The 13,501-nt window shown below is 34.9% G+C and overlaps 1 protein-coding gene across 1 annotated transcript in view; it reads left to right on the top strand.

The window, feature by feature from the left end:
- LOC102898836 (tomoregulin-1) overlaps window positions 1-13,501 on the top strand; it is a 77,918-nt gene that overhangs the window by 41,059 nt on the left and 23,358 nt on the right. The window contains exons 6-7 of the mRNA XM_006911526.3: window positions 9,567-9,715; window positions 11,509-11,574. Of these exons, the coding sequence (XP_006911588.1) occupies window positions 9,567-9,715; window positions 11,509-11,574 (215 nt within the window). The remainder of the gene's footprint in view (window positions 1-9,566; window positions 9,716-11,508; window positions 11,575-13,501) is intronic.

Genomic DNA, 13,501 nt, shown 5'->3' with positions numbered 1-13,501 from the left:
TATAATGGAAAAATAATTGTATGCTGTTTTTTCCTTTTGTTAACAGGAAATAAATGCTATCAGATTTTATTTTATATAAAGGATAAATTGAATGTTAGCAATGACAGACTCCTTTGTCTAGAATTATCTTCCTATAGCTCTACACAGCTAGCTGCCAGTAAAGATTTCCTTTGAGACATTTGTTTTTAAAATGCAGTATCCCCTAACCTCTTGCTTTTTTCTGAATGCTCTGTTATTCTTTGATACTTTGCCTCTATTATTTTTTTTTTTTTCCTGGAGTCCCAGCCCTGTTTATCTACTTGTTTAATTCCTATTCTTCCTTCTAGACTTGGATGAAGCATGACTTAGGTCAGAAGTCAGCACCCTTCTTGGAAGCCTCCCTTACTCTCTTCTGCAGCCCCTATGAGTTAGGTGGCCTTATTCTGCGTCTGTCCTTGGTCTTGAGAAACAATCTCTGCATAGCACTTATTATACCGTTGAGATCACTAGTAGATTGTGGGTTCCCTGAGGACAGGAACTTCGTCCTGCTGACTTCTATATTGGATGAATTTGCCATAAAGTTGGGTATATTAGGGTCTTTGGTGAACTCATGGTAGTTCACACTATGGGTTTATTATTCACTTAGAGCTGCACACTGGATCATTTTGAGGATTTGATATGAGTGAAAAAAGACTAGTATTGTACTGAACTTGTTGCAGGCTTCGTTCAATGTTTGTTAAATCTGAATAACTTCACATGAATTATTTTAAGCCAGTGTTTTTCATACTGCTAAACTTACCATATTGAGAGGATTAGCACTTTCTATGTAGGGCAAGGAGAAAGGGAAGGGAAAAGATAGGTATTTTTCAATAATAATAATAATAATACCTTCAGATGTGCATAGTATTTGAGGACTTCAAAGGGCTTTTTACAAAAGCTTATTTGATTCTTTCACCAGTGTTACAAGGTATTATCCCTGTTTTAAAGACTCAGACTTGTGATTTGCCAAAATCTTAGAGTGAAATCATAGCAGTCATTGAATCATTTATTTATGTATGCATTCATGCCTTTGAAATTCACAGTATTAGAAATTCAAAAACTTTAAAAGGCATTACACTAAAAAGATCCGTTTTCCACTCTGTTCCCCAGCCACCCAGTTGTCTTTGCCAGAGGCAGTTACTGTGATCTGTTTCTTATTTAATTTCCCAGAGATATTTTATGTTAAGAGCAAGCAAATATGTAAATATATTTTCTTTCTTTGCCTTTTTTAAGCTAATGACAGCACACTATACATATTGGTCTGCTCTTGAACTAAAACTTTTATTATAAAATGTACATTGCATACGGAAGTGTTTAACACATACACATGTAATTTAAAGAATACTACATCTATGTACCTAACACCTGGGGTACAAAGTAGAGTATTGCCATATTACCAGTACCAGCCATGGAAAGAAAGGGCAGGGGTGCCACTGTTACATGAAGGTTTATAGAAGATGATACATTGAACAGTCAGAACCTGGCCTTTGGCTTTCCAGAGAGTTTCAAGATTCCCTTTTGGGATAGTCAGTGGGCGAGACCATGAGTGACTCATGGGAAACATAGGGCTCACTATAGTCGAGACACCTGTAAGGATTCCAGTGTCACCAGGAGTGGATGACTGATAGAAATGTCATCAGAGTGGACTGTTTAGTGTTTTCTACTTCTAATCTCACCATAGCTGACTTCCAGCTAGTGCTCAGGAGGATGCCAGTTAAATGAGTGTGCTCATTTGGTTCTGGCAGTAGGACACAGAGGAGAAAGTAGGAACTTCATCACCATCTGGTCAAGATAAACCGAGTACAGATCAGAATCTAGACCAGGCTTACCTGGGCATTCTGTGCCTTGGCTAAAAAGATGGCGGAGTTGCACTAGATGTTTTGATAATGGCAGCCAGCAACACGACTGTCTGCAGAGTGAAACGATTTCATTGTGGACTGGTTTGCCCTTATCGCTGTCTCCCCGGGATCTTCCTTAAGTGTTTTGTGTTTTCTAACAACAATTGATTCTCCAATTCTATACCAACTGGATGGCCTACAGTTCATTTCAATTCGATTCAGTTCATTCTACTTGGAGTTAACATTAGACCCCACAGGTTAAGGGCTCAGACCCACAAGACTGTCTCCACTTTAGACATTAGCTGCGAATGAGGCCCCTTGCACTTCTGCCCAGCGTACTACTAATTTGGAGGTTCTCCCAACCTCCCCTCAGGGAAGTTCCTTACAGAACTGAGGAAAGAGCCGTGAGTTATCTTAATAGCATACAGAAGACTCTTTCCTATTGAGGGAACTCAAAGTTCCAAGTATTTAGGAGCTCTGTGCCAGGAACAGAGGACAAAGACCAAATATATATTCCGTTATACCACAAATATCCTGTAAATTCCTTTACCTTTCTCCTGTATAGGACATACTGTTTCTTGTATTTTTTTTGCCTTTAACTTTTTGGTTTTACTCTCCTATTTTAGCATATCTTTTAGTAGCTTGTTGAGAAAGAGTACAAGATGTAAAAAAATGTTGAGTCTATTTGTTTGAAAGTGTTTTTATCCTACACTTAATACTATAGCTTGGCAAGTGCGTATTTCTGGGTGAGAGTGTGTTTCCCCTCAGGATTGTGAAAGCATTGCTCTGTTGTCTTCTAGCTTCCTGAGTTACTGCTGAAGTCTGAAGCCATTCCGTTTTCTGACCCTTTGTATATGATTTGTCTATCGCAGCAGCATCTTTTGGTCCCCAGTGTCATGAAAGTTCAAAGTGTTACACCCTTTTCTAAAAACTTGCTGACTTCTGATTTGAGAAAATCTCCAGTTAGTTCTTTGATGATTTCCTTTCCTCTCTTTTTATTTCTGGTACTTCTGTTACTTGGATGTTGGGCATCTTAGATTAGTTCTTTAATTTGCTTTTCTCTCCTGTTTTCTTTTAAAAATTGTTTTTCTGCTGTGCTTTTTGAGAGATTTCTTCATCTTTATCTTTTAGTACTCTTTTGGGTTTTTCATATCTGCTGTAATTTTTAATTTCCAAGAGTTCATTTTTGTTCTCATAGTGATCCTTTTTTATAAGCACCCTATTGTTGTTTTATGATGGCAATATCTTTTTTTGTGCCTGTGCATTATTAGTTGGTATTCTGTCTGCTGTGAGGATGAGATTTTTCTCTTATTCATTTTTATTCAGTAAGTTATAATCTGTACTTTTGTTTATTTAAGGTTATGTGGCCTTATAAAATAAATTAAGGAGTGTTCTTTTCTATCCTCTGGATGACATTATGTAATAATAGAATTATGTTTCTCGAATGATTGGAATGAATGGGTTCATAAATTTTCTTTTAAAAAAACACCTGGATCTGATGCTATCTTTGAGGGATTTTTTTTTTAAACAACTGGTTTCATTTCTTTAATAATTATTGTACCATTCAGCTTCTATTTCTTTTTTGGTAAAATTTGATAGTTAATATTTTTAAAAAGTTACTAATTTTACCTGTTTTCAGACTTGCCTGGCATAAGGTTGTTTATAATCACTATTATCTTTTAATCCATAATTCCCATTGAACCTCAAGTTTTTTTCATTCCTGGTAATGGTTTTTTTCTTTTTTTCCTCATCCTGCTTTGTCAATTTAAAAGTCTTTTTCAAAGGACCAACTTTTGGCTTTATTGGTCTTCATTGCAACTTTGTTTTGTATTTTTGCTGAGCTGTATCTGTATATATTTATATTTATATTCATGTTCATATCTGTATCATCTATGTTATTTGCCCTCCCCCTTTTTTTCACTGGATTTATTCCATCGAATGCTTTATTAAATGAATGCTCAGTGATTTAATTTCCAGCCATTCTTTTAAGATTTGAGAAAAAACATGAAGGAAGTGAGGGATGGAGCCAGGTGGATATTTAAGGGAAAAGTGTTCTAGAAGGAGCAGAAGCCTTGAGGCAGGTGTTTCCCTGGAATGTTTGAGAGAAAAGTGAGGCCAGTTTAGTGAAAAAGTCTTTCATGATATAAATTTGTGAAAAATAACTACTACTTTCATTTGTCACTTTCTATGCCGAGATACCTATTTTATGTAGCAGCCATAGAGGAAGAGAGAACACCGTCTCAGCCACTCACTGGTTTTGTGGTTTTGGGCTTTTTAACTTCCTTCACATTCAGTTTCCCTATTCGTAGTTTGTTTCCGTCAGGATTAAATGTGGCAAATGTGACTATTCCCGCACAGCAGGTGCAGAGTAAATGGTTGTTAAATGTTTAGAATTTGTCATATTTACTGAAGTGGTTTCCTTCCACTTTAGTGCACACTCCTGAGCTTTGGGCACCTGCTCTCGACTAACTGTTGCGAGTCTGCAAAAGCCTGTAATTGCTGTCATCAGCGGTATCAGTGGCCTCTGGAGTCTGATGTTGTCGTTCTCTGCTCATTGTGTCACTAAGCTAGACTTTCCTTGAGGTGCTAACTTCATTTTCTTTCCTCATGTGCCATTGAAAACGTAGTGACAGTTAGTTCTCACAGTTCCTGGTCTTCTGTGCAGCGTGCCACCCCACTGAGGAGTGGCGACTTTTCCATACGCTTGATCAGGGTAGTTCCTGTTTGAGCCGCAGTGCCCACTGCTGAATCACTTCTTTCTCCTCATTGAATTGGAATGGCATCTTGCTTTTGTTCCTGAGTCTTTTCTTATTTCTGAAACAGTTCTGTAATAGCTTTATCCATTAGCCACCACATCTATTTTATTGTCATTCCAGTTTTGTCCACTTTTATCCCTTAAACCTGGGGTTGGCGAAGTTTTTCTATAAAGGACCAGATGAAATATTTTATGCTTTGCAGTCTACATGTGGTCTCTGTGACATATTCCTCTGCCACCACCAACTCTTTAAAAATGTAAAAGCCATTTTTGACTTAAGCTAGTAAATATTCTTCTTATGAATTTTTAATTCTTTTGGTGCCTTAATTTTTAAATCATGAAATAGAGCATATTTTCAAAAGTTTATGAAAAATGTACACATTTGGTTTAATGCACAAAAATGAAACAAACTCTAGCGAATCCTGTCTCCCAAGCCAGAAATAGAATATAATCAGTTCTTCAGAGATGTCGCCCCAATTTCCTTTTCCAGTTGCATCTCTGCCACCCACCTGCTATACTGCATTTTGTGGAAATCGTTTGTTTTCTTTATAGTTTTAGCACATAAGGTAAATCTCATAATAATATATTACTGGCTTTTGATTGATTTTGAACTTTATGTAAGTGGAATCATACTGTGTGCACCTTCTTTTGTTCATCGTTATGTTTTTGAGATTCGTTCATATCAGTGCACATAGCAGTAGTTCATTCAACTTTGCGGCTTATTGAATTCAGTTGTTTGACTATACTAGATATTTTTATAGTCTATTTTTTTACTGTTGATGGACATTTGTGTTTTTTCCAGTATTTTATTCTCACAAATAATGCTGCTATGAACATTCCTATTCATGTCTCCTGGTGCACATGTGTAAGAGATTTTCAAGGGCCTTACTTAGTAATGAAATTGTTGGGATGTGCAAGTCTAGCTTTTCATCGTAAGGCCTGTTTTCCAAAGTGGTTGTACCAGTAAGCTCTCCTCTCAGCAGAGGAAGAGAATTACTTTGGTCCTTATCCTTGCCAGTACTTGGTATTGACCTTATTCTCAGTTTTTGTTTTTTTAGTGAATATTTAGCATCTCATTGTGGTTTTAATTTGCATTTTCCTGACTATTGAACAATTGAGCAAACATCTTTTCACATATGTTGTCCTTATAAGCTTCCTCTTTTATTCATATTTATATCTGTTTATTTCCTATTTATGGCTTCCTCCCCTTACCCATTAAGTTATATACCTTTTTTAAAAATTAATTTTTATTTATAGAGTCTGGATACTGATTATTTGTTGGTTATTGGATTATACTTATTTTTTTGTTTGTAGCTTTTATTCTGACATTCTTTATTTCAAAGTTAAATTTATCGGTCTCTTATGTTTGATTCTCTCGGCCTTTTGTAATTTTACCTTTCAAATGTAGGTCTTTAATTCACCAGGGATTATGGAAATCTTCAAACATACAGAAAAGAAAAAATAAATAAATAAAACGGACCCCCTTCCCACATATCCATCACTCAGCTTCAAAATATCTAATTTTGTTTCACTTGTTCTTCCCTCCCCACATTTTTTGGGGAAGTATTTTAAAGCAAACTATCAGCATTATGTCTTTTCTATTGTAAATATTTCAGTTTTACTGATATTATATCTACTTGATTTATGACTGCAGAGAGGCATGTTAAAATCTACTACGGTGCATTTAGCTATTTTTCTTTGTAGTTTTATCAGTTTTTGCTTTATAGATTTTGAGGCTATCTTAAAATGTTTAGAATTATTCTATCTTCCTTGACAATGGAATTTTTTATTGTTATGAGGAGACCTTTTTTCCTCAATTCTTTTTGCTCTGTAGTCTCTTATGTCTGATATTAGGTATATCAGGTTTTTTCTATTCCAGGTATGATATATCTCTCATTATCCTTCTATTTTCAACTTTTTGTATCATTAAATTTCTTTCCATTTTTTTTTTACTGTGGTAAAATAAATATAACAAAATTTACCATAACTATTTTTAAGTGTACAGCTCAGTGGTTTTAAATACATTCATAATGTGTTACCGTACTACCATTTACCTCCAAAACTCTTTTCCTCTTGTGAAACTGAAACTCTACCTATTAAAAAAAACCCCGCCATTTACCCTTTACCGTAGCCCATGGCAACTTCCCATATCTTTACATTTTAACATGTATCTTATAAGCAGCATATAGCTGGCTTTTGTATTTTTATCCAGCCTTTCTTTTTTAACTCATAAAGTTAGTTCACTTAAATATGTTATAGATACTGATGTATTTTTTTCTTTTATTTTATGCTTTCGTCTTGCTCTTTCTTTGTTCCTTTCTCCTTTCTTGCCCTCTATTGGATTTTTTCTCTCTCTTACTTTCAATGTTATGGGTGTTCCTTCTTTCAGTGGTAACCTTAGCAATTTTAACATGCATATTCAACTTATCACAGTCTAAAGTTCATCAATATCTTTGTTTTTTCTGAAAACACTATAATTTCAGTCCCTCAATTTGGAGGCTATCATTATAATGCATTTTAATTTCCTATTTTAAAAATATTTAACCATACAGAGCATTGTTGTTGTCTTATATAGTCAGTTCTTTTTTTAATATTACATATTTATATTTTTGTCTTTCATTTGTGTTTGCATTTCAAACTTTCCTTATGGGATCATTTTTCTACTGCCTTCAGATTTTTTTTTTTTACTGACAACGGGTGACAAACTCAAGTTTTTACTTCTTCCAAATTGCTTTTATTTTACCCTCATTCATGAAAGGCATTTCCTTTTATATAGAACTTTGTTTTATCTCAGAACATTGTAGGTATATTTCACTGTCTTTTTGGCAATCTGGCTTCAGTATTGTTTTTGAAGAGACTTGTCCCTCTTATTCTTGCTTCTTTGAAGGCAATCTTTCTCTTTTGGGCTGCTTTTAAGACATTCTTTTTTTGTTGTTATAAACTTTCACTGTGATCTTTCAGTGTCTAGGTTCTTTTTTAATAATCTCATTTGGATTTAATAGGATTCTTGGATATTTAGATGATCTTTTTTTAGTTTTAGAAAGTTTGAGGAGAAATTGCTGAGACTATTGCTCTTGCTTCATTCCTTTAACTCTTGGAACTCCAATCAGATTTTTATTAGATCTTGTGACTTTATCTTCTATGTCTCTTAATCTTTTTTTTTTTTTCCCCAAATGTTCTGTCTCTTTGACTCACTGCTGTGATCCAGGTAATTTCCTCTGATCTATCCTATAGTTCACTAATCTACATTTACTTGATCTAATCTGCTGTTAAATCTGCCCATTCAATTTTTTAAAATTTCTACTAATAACGTTATTTATTAGAAGTTCTTTTGGTTCTTATTTAAATTGGCTTGCTTTCCTCCTAGTGTTGTAATTCCTTGTTTTTTTTGTGGGTATGTGAGTGATTTTGTGTGTGAGCTGCATATTTTTCTCAGAACTGTATCTTGGAAAATGTTTGTGGTCTAGGATAATAAAATTGAATTTCTCCAGAGATTGCATTTGCTTCTGTCAGTTGCCTAGGGCCCCTTGCACTCTTTGACTCTTAAAATAAATTCTGGGCTTGAGGTTTTTTAGAACACCCAAGTAGTATTTTAAATTGTAGTTTACCCATGTGAAGGCTGGCTAATGGTTTTGAATTCTTAAGGGATATGTTTTTCTTCCCATTCTTCAATGCCTTGGCACAGGGCAGTGCTTTTTTCCACCCCCTTTAAAAAGTCCCCATGAACTGTGGCAACTCGTTTTTATTTTATACTCTCATGCTGAAGGCTGTAGCTTTTTGAGATACCAGTTTTTCTAGGATCTCTAGACTTTCCACCTTATGTATGTCAGTATTCTTTGTCTTCTGTTTCCAGGGGCCTGCAAAGCCAAAAAAGTTGGTAATTGAATTTACCCAGTTTGACAAATACCTTCAAGGTGAAAATCAGCTTTAGCAAACCTCAGTTGACCTTTCTCTCTTCCTGTCTTCATTTAACTTTGGTCATGCATATTTCTTGCTTTCTTGCCAACTTATGAATGCATTGGAGAAAATGTTTAAAAATACTTTATCCAGTATTTTTTGTTTCAGCAAGAGAGTTAGTTTAGACTCTTAGTCTACCATGTTTCTAGAAACAAAAGTGTCTCTGTGTTTATTATTATGTTTTTAGGCAACCCTTGGTTGATGTCACAGATTGCAAGGACCTTGTCAGTTTACAATCCTTGATTTTTTATTTTTTTTATTTTTTACGCCTATAGCATCTGGTTTTCCTAGTTGGTCTCCCATCCAGGTACTAACCAGGCCCGACCCTGCTTAGCTTCTGAGATGAGACAGGATTGGGCTTGTTCAGGGTAGCATGGCCGTAGTGTGTTTATTATTTTTATATTCCTAACTAGATTTTACTGTTCTTAAGAGGAGAGACCGTGCCTGGGACTCCCTTGGCCTTCTCTGTAATGCAGTCTCAGTGTTCAGTGGACACTCACTTATATAGGTAGATGTACAGCTTTTGCGGGCTTCCATTTTACATGTTTTATATCTATTATATTTTTAATCTTTCCAATTATTTAGTGAGTTTAGTATATTATTATCACCTCTTTTTTCACAGATCATTAGCTAAGACTTAGAGGAAAACTCTGGATACAAATCTGGTAATTAGTCTAGGATTTAGATTCATGACTTTCATCTGTGTTGCTTTTTAATTAATGTTGACATTTGGTATTTCCTGATTATTGTACATAGATATGAAAATTCTAGAGCAATTCCTGGGTTAATAATATCTGGATGAATTTATCTATAAATTCTCACTTGAAAGAAATTGTTAGCCAGCCCTTCACTTTGCTTTAACTTTTATCAGTGACTTAAAACAGTATGTTGACTTCTGTTACAGAAAGCAGAAAAAAAAGAATTTCTCTCCTTTGCTGTTGTAGCATTGTGAAATACATTTGTTGTAAAATATAGCTAATTTTTGTCTTTTGCTACAGGTGTGTATGTAATATAGATTGCAGTGGATATAGTTTTAATCCTGTGTGTGCTTCTGATGGGAGTTCCTATAACAATCCCTGCTTTGTTCGAGAAGCATCTTGTATAAAGCAAGAGCAAATTGACATAAGGCACCTTGGTCATTGCACAGGTAAAATCCATTTTACTTATTCATAGACCTGTCCTTAATATTATATGTGTGTAATCTTATTGTACACTTTGGTAGTGTTCCAAATTTGTAAAATGAGAAATCTTTGATGCTTTATTTTCTTTTATTACTCTTTAGAATTTCTGTGTTGTTACTAATTTAGAGTTTTGGTTTTTTTTTTCATCTTTTCAAGGCAGAAACCATGCTTTTTGGTTGTTTATTTAGTTACTAGATTTGTAGATGCATTTATAGTTCTTAAAGATTGTCTCAAGTTTGTAATGATTATAGCTGTTTAAGAATTAGTCAACTTATTTTAATTATAGCAAAACTATAAATATTGCCATATATTTCTTCATCTTTTTTTTCTAGAGCATAATAGTTTGTTTTCTCTCTGTAGTTTTTTTGCCCCTCCATATTGTTTATTGTTAGAGCTTTTGGTGCGAAGTCATAGAATGTCAGGGAAAATTATTACCTTCAGTTAAAAGTTCTTTTCATTTTTGCTTTTTGCTATAGTTTAGAAACCATGATACCAACTAAATGCATTTTTTTCCATCTCTCCTAGAAATATTCAGTCACTAAAGGCAGGGGTTCTCAAACCTCCTTTCCTCAGTAATATGCACATGGGCTGGGATAATGTATCATTTCCTAGTGACACACGAGGGCCAGGCACGTTCTCCTGCACTAGGATTGTACATCGTTCTTGTGTACTAGGTCTAATAACCCTCCCCTCGGCCCCTCCCTCTTTTGGACGTATTAAAGGGATATGTTTTTATCTGCGCTAAAGGAATAAAGTTGTAAGCCAAAGTATGGTACTTTACACTGGTAACAAATTATTTGTGAAATACTGCACAACAGATTGCAATACTTCTGGTCTAATCTACCAAAGAATACCTAAGAAACTCATCTGAGGATTTCCAAGTGGGAGTCAGGGGTGGGTAAAATAGAGGAAACCATTTGTTGATATAGGCCCCTTGTAAATAGACCGTCCACTTAGCTTTGATCTTGAAGAAGTAGCATGGTTGTTTTCTTTCATGGAGTGACATTTAGAACCTAGGTTTAAAGAGTAGCTTAGAGAAAGAATATTTTTTCAAAGGAGCTGGTATGTCGTTCAATGGTACTACCTGGAATTTCAAATTCAGAACAGTTGACTAAGCTTGAGAATTTTGTTAATTGAAATGTATACAGATTTAGAATTCTTTGGAATTATTGGGCCTTAACTTTTATCTTGCTTGGTCCTTTCTATAATATTTCCATCCATACCTAACTATACCTTCCCTTTCCTACCCCACTGTGTATTGGAAAGGTGAAGCTTGTGCATCCCAACAGGTATTTATAGTTCATTTACAGTTTTCTTAGTTCAAATACGATTCACCAGTCAGGGGTCATTTTTATAGTAAATTTGTCTGACAACACAGCTGAGATTCCACATTTATCTTAATCTGTTATGTTTCCAAGGAAACAGTGGTAGAAGGTAAATCTTGAGACCTTTGTCACTTGGAGAAATGATTAATCCTTTCTCTTCAGGGTATGTGTTATTTTAGTTTATACAGGGAAGGCTTTAAAGAGATGACATTTGAGCTGAAGTCTAAATGGAATTAGACTGTTTATCATGCAAAGCACGTGCACATCTGGGATGCCTTGAGGCCTGAGATAGAAATTGCACAATAGATCAAGAGAATGGTGGAAAATGTGAGCAGGATAAGTGGAAGGACCTGGAGTGTTTGGAATATTTGGGAGTTTCATAGTGTGACTTTTAACACCATCTGTATCTTAATTTGAAAACTTTTCTCTTATAGACACAGATAACACTAGTTTGTTGGGAAAGAAAGAAGATGGACTACAATATCGACCAGATGTGAAAGGTACTGAATCATGATTTTCAAAATTTTGGCTTACTATTGAAATATGGTCACTAGCTGTCCTTAGTAGTTCTATTTCTATTATAACTACCCTTCCAACTTTGCTCTGTGTAGCAATATATGCTATACAATTGATTATTAGGAATAATATTAACTGAAATAGCTAAGGTACTTCTCATTTTACAGAGTGCTCTCACATATGCTTTTTTAAATTAAAATTTTTATTGAGATAATTGTAGATTCACATGCAGTTCTAAGAAAGTCTATAGAAAGTACCCTCATATTTGCTTTTAAAATCTTCTTTACTTCTCTAGAACCTACTGTTTATTTCTCCAGAAACTACACTTGCCCTCTCTGCCTGAACTCTTTGCCTAATATTCATCCTTTTAGTCTCAGCTTAGAATTCATTTCCTTTTAGGAGGTACTCCTTGACCCTTAAATCTAGATTAAGGACCCCTCTTGTGTGCCTCCGTATCCAAGCACTTAAGCCACTCTAATCGTCTTTTTACACTCATTTGTATCCCTCTCTGGGCTGTGAGTTCTGTGAGGACAGGAAACTGTATCTTTCTTGTTTACTTCTGTATTCCTAACTCTTAGCAGAATGTCTGGCACATACGTAGATGCCCCATACTCGTCAACAGAGTGGATGCAGCTCAAAGAAGCTGTAGGATGTATTTGTACAAAGTCTTACATGTAGTAAAGGTCAGAGCGGAGATTAGATTCCATGTCCCTTGACCTCAGTCTAGTGCTTTATCACTTTTCTTTTTCATATCCATTATTTTATTTGATTCTTACAACCACTCTGAGGGATAAGGACTGCTGATGGGAACATCGAGGCTCAGCGAGGTCATATCTAGTGAACTAGAACAAGTCTAGATCTTGGGGCTCCTAGACCAGGCTTCTATATAATTGCACTTCCCCAAATGCATCTTTTACTCATTTGTTTGGTTATACTAATGCACATATTTCTTTAGATGTCTGATCTACCTCGTAAGCCTACTTTCTAAAAAAATATGTAAAATGGTAATAATCATAGTACCTATCTCATGGAGTTTTATAAAGATTATCTGATATACTCCTAAGTGCTCAATAAATGGTGGCTATTATTATCATTGAATAATTTGTTATTTCCCTCATTTGAATCATATCAAACCTGAATCAGTTATATCCCATGAGCCCCTAAAATATCAGTTTCCTATGTTGATACAAAGTATTATATTTAAAATGAGAAATCTCCTGTATTCCCTATAGGAGACATAATAGATCAGCTCTGGTTTTATTTTCTACACTGATAGTACACAGGTAATAGGAAGGCTATTTTTCAGTAGGTAAAAGCTCGTATTTTAGGCAATTTGGAGAATTACGTATGCCTAAAATACTCATCTGCCTTTGATAAAATCACAGGGATAATTTAGTGCCTAGGACACTTGAGATACTAAAAATTCTTAACACGTAAGAATTGATCTATAACTCAAGTGAAATTATCATAATCAGCAGATATAATTTATTATGTGCCTACTTTATACTGGTCATTTTACCCAACAGTATTGGTGGATAGAAAGATATCTTAATTAGTGTAATACCCTCTTATACGTGACATCGATCTTTAAAGAGCTTGTGATATAATAAGAAATGAATATTACCTACTTCTGTCAAAGTAGAAATTGGCTATTGTCATAAATGTGTGGTTAAAAGTGTAAAGGAGATTCAGAAGAGATTACTATTTGGTGGTGGAGGCGGGGAGGTAGTGAGCATCTGAGAAACCTTATGGAAGAGGTGGAATTTGAGCTGAACCTTGAAGGATGGTTAAGATTTAAACAGAGGTCAAAAGGATATTTTAAGGAGTATGAAACAGCATGAATAGAAGTTTGGATATAAACATGATAGGATATATTGGAGAATGGTAAGGAATCCTTTTTTGGCTGGAGAT

Source organism: Pteropus alecto, unplaced genomic scaffold (genome assembly GCF_000325575.1).
Source record: "Pteropus alecto unplaced genomic scaffold, ASM32557v1 scaffold114, whole genome shotgun sequence".
In the NCBI taxonomy this organism is placed as follows: Eukaryota; Metazoa; Chordata; class Mammalia; order Chiroptera; family Pteropodidae; genus Pteropus; species Pteropus alecto.
The sequence above is the reverse complement of the archived record's forward strand: the minus strand, read 5'-3'. Positions and strand labels throughout refer to the sequence as shown.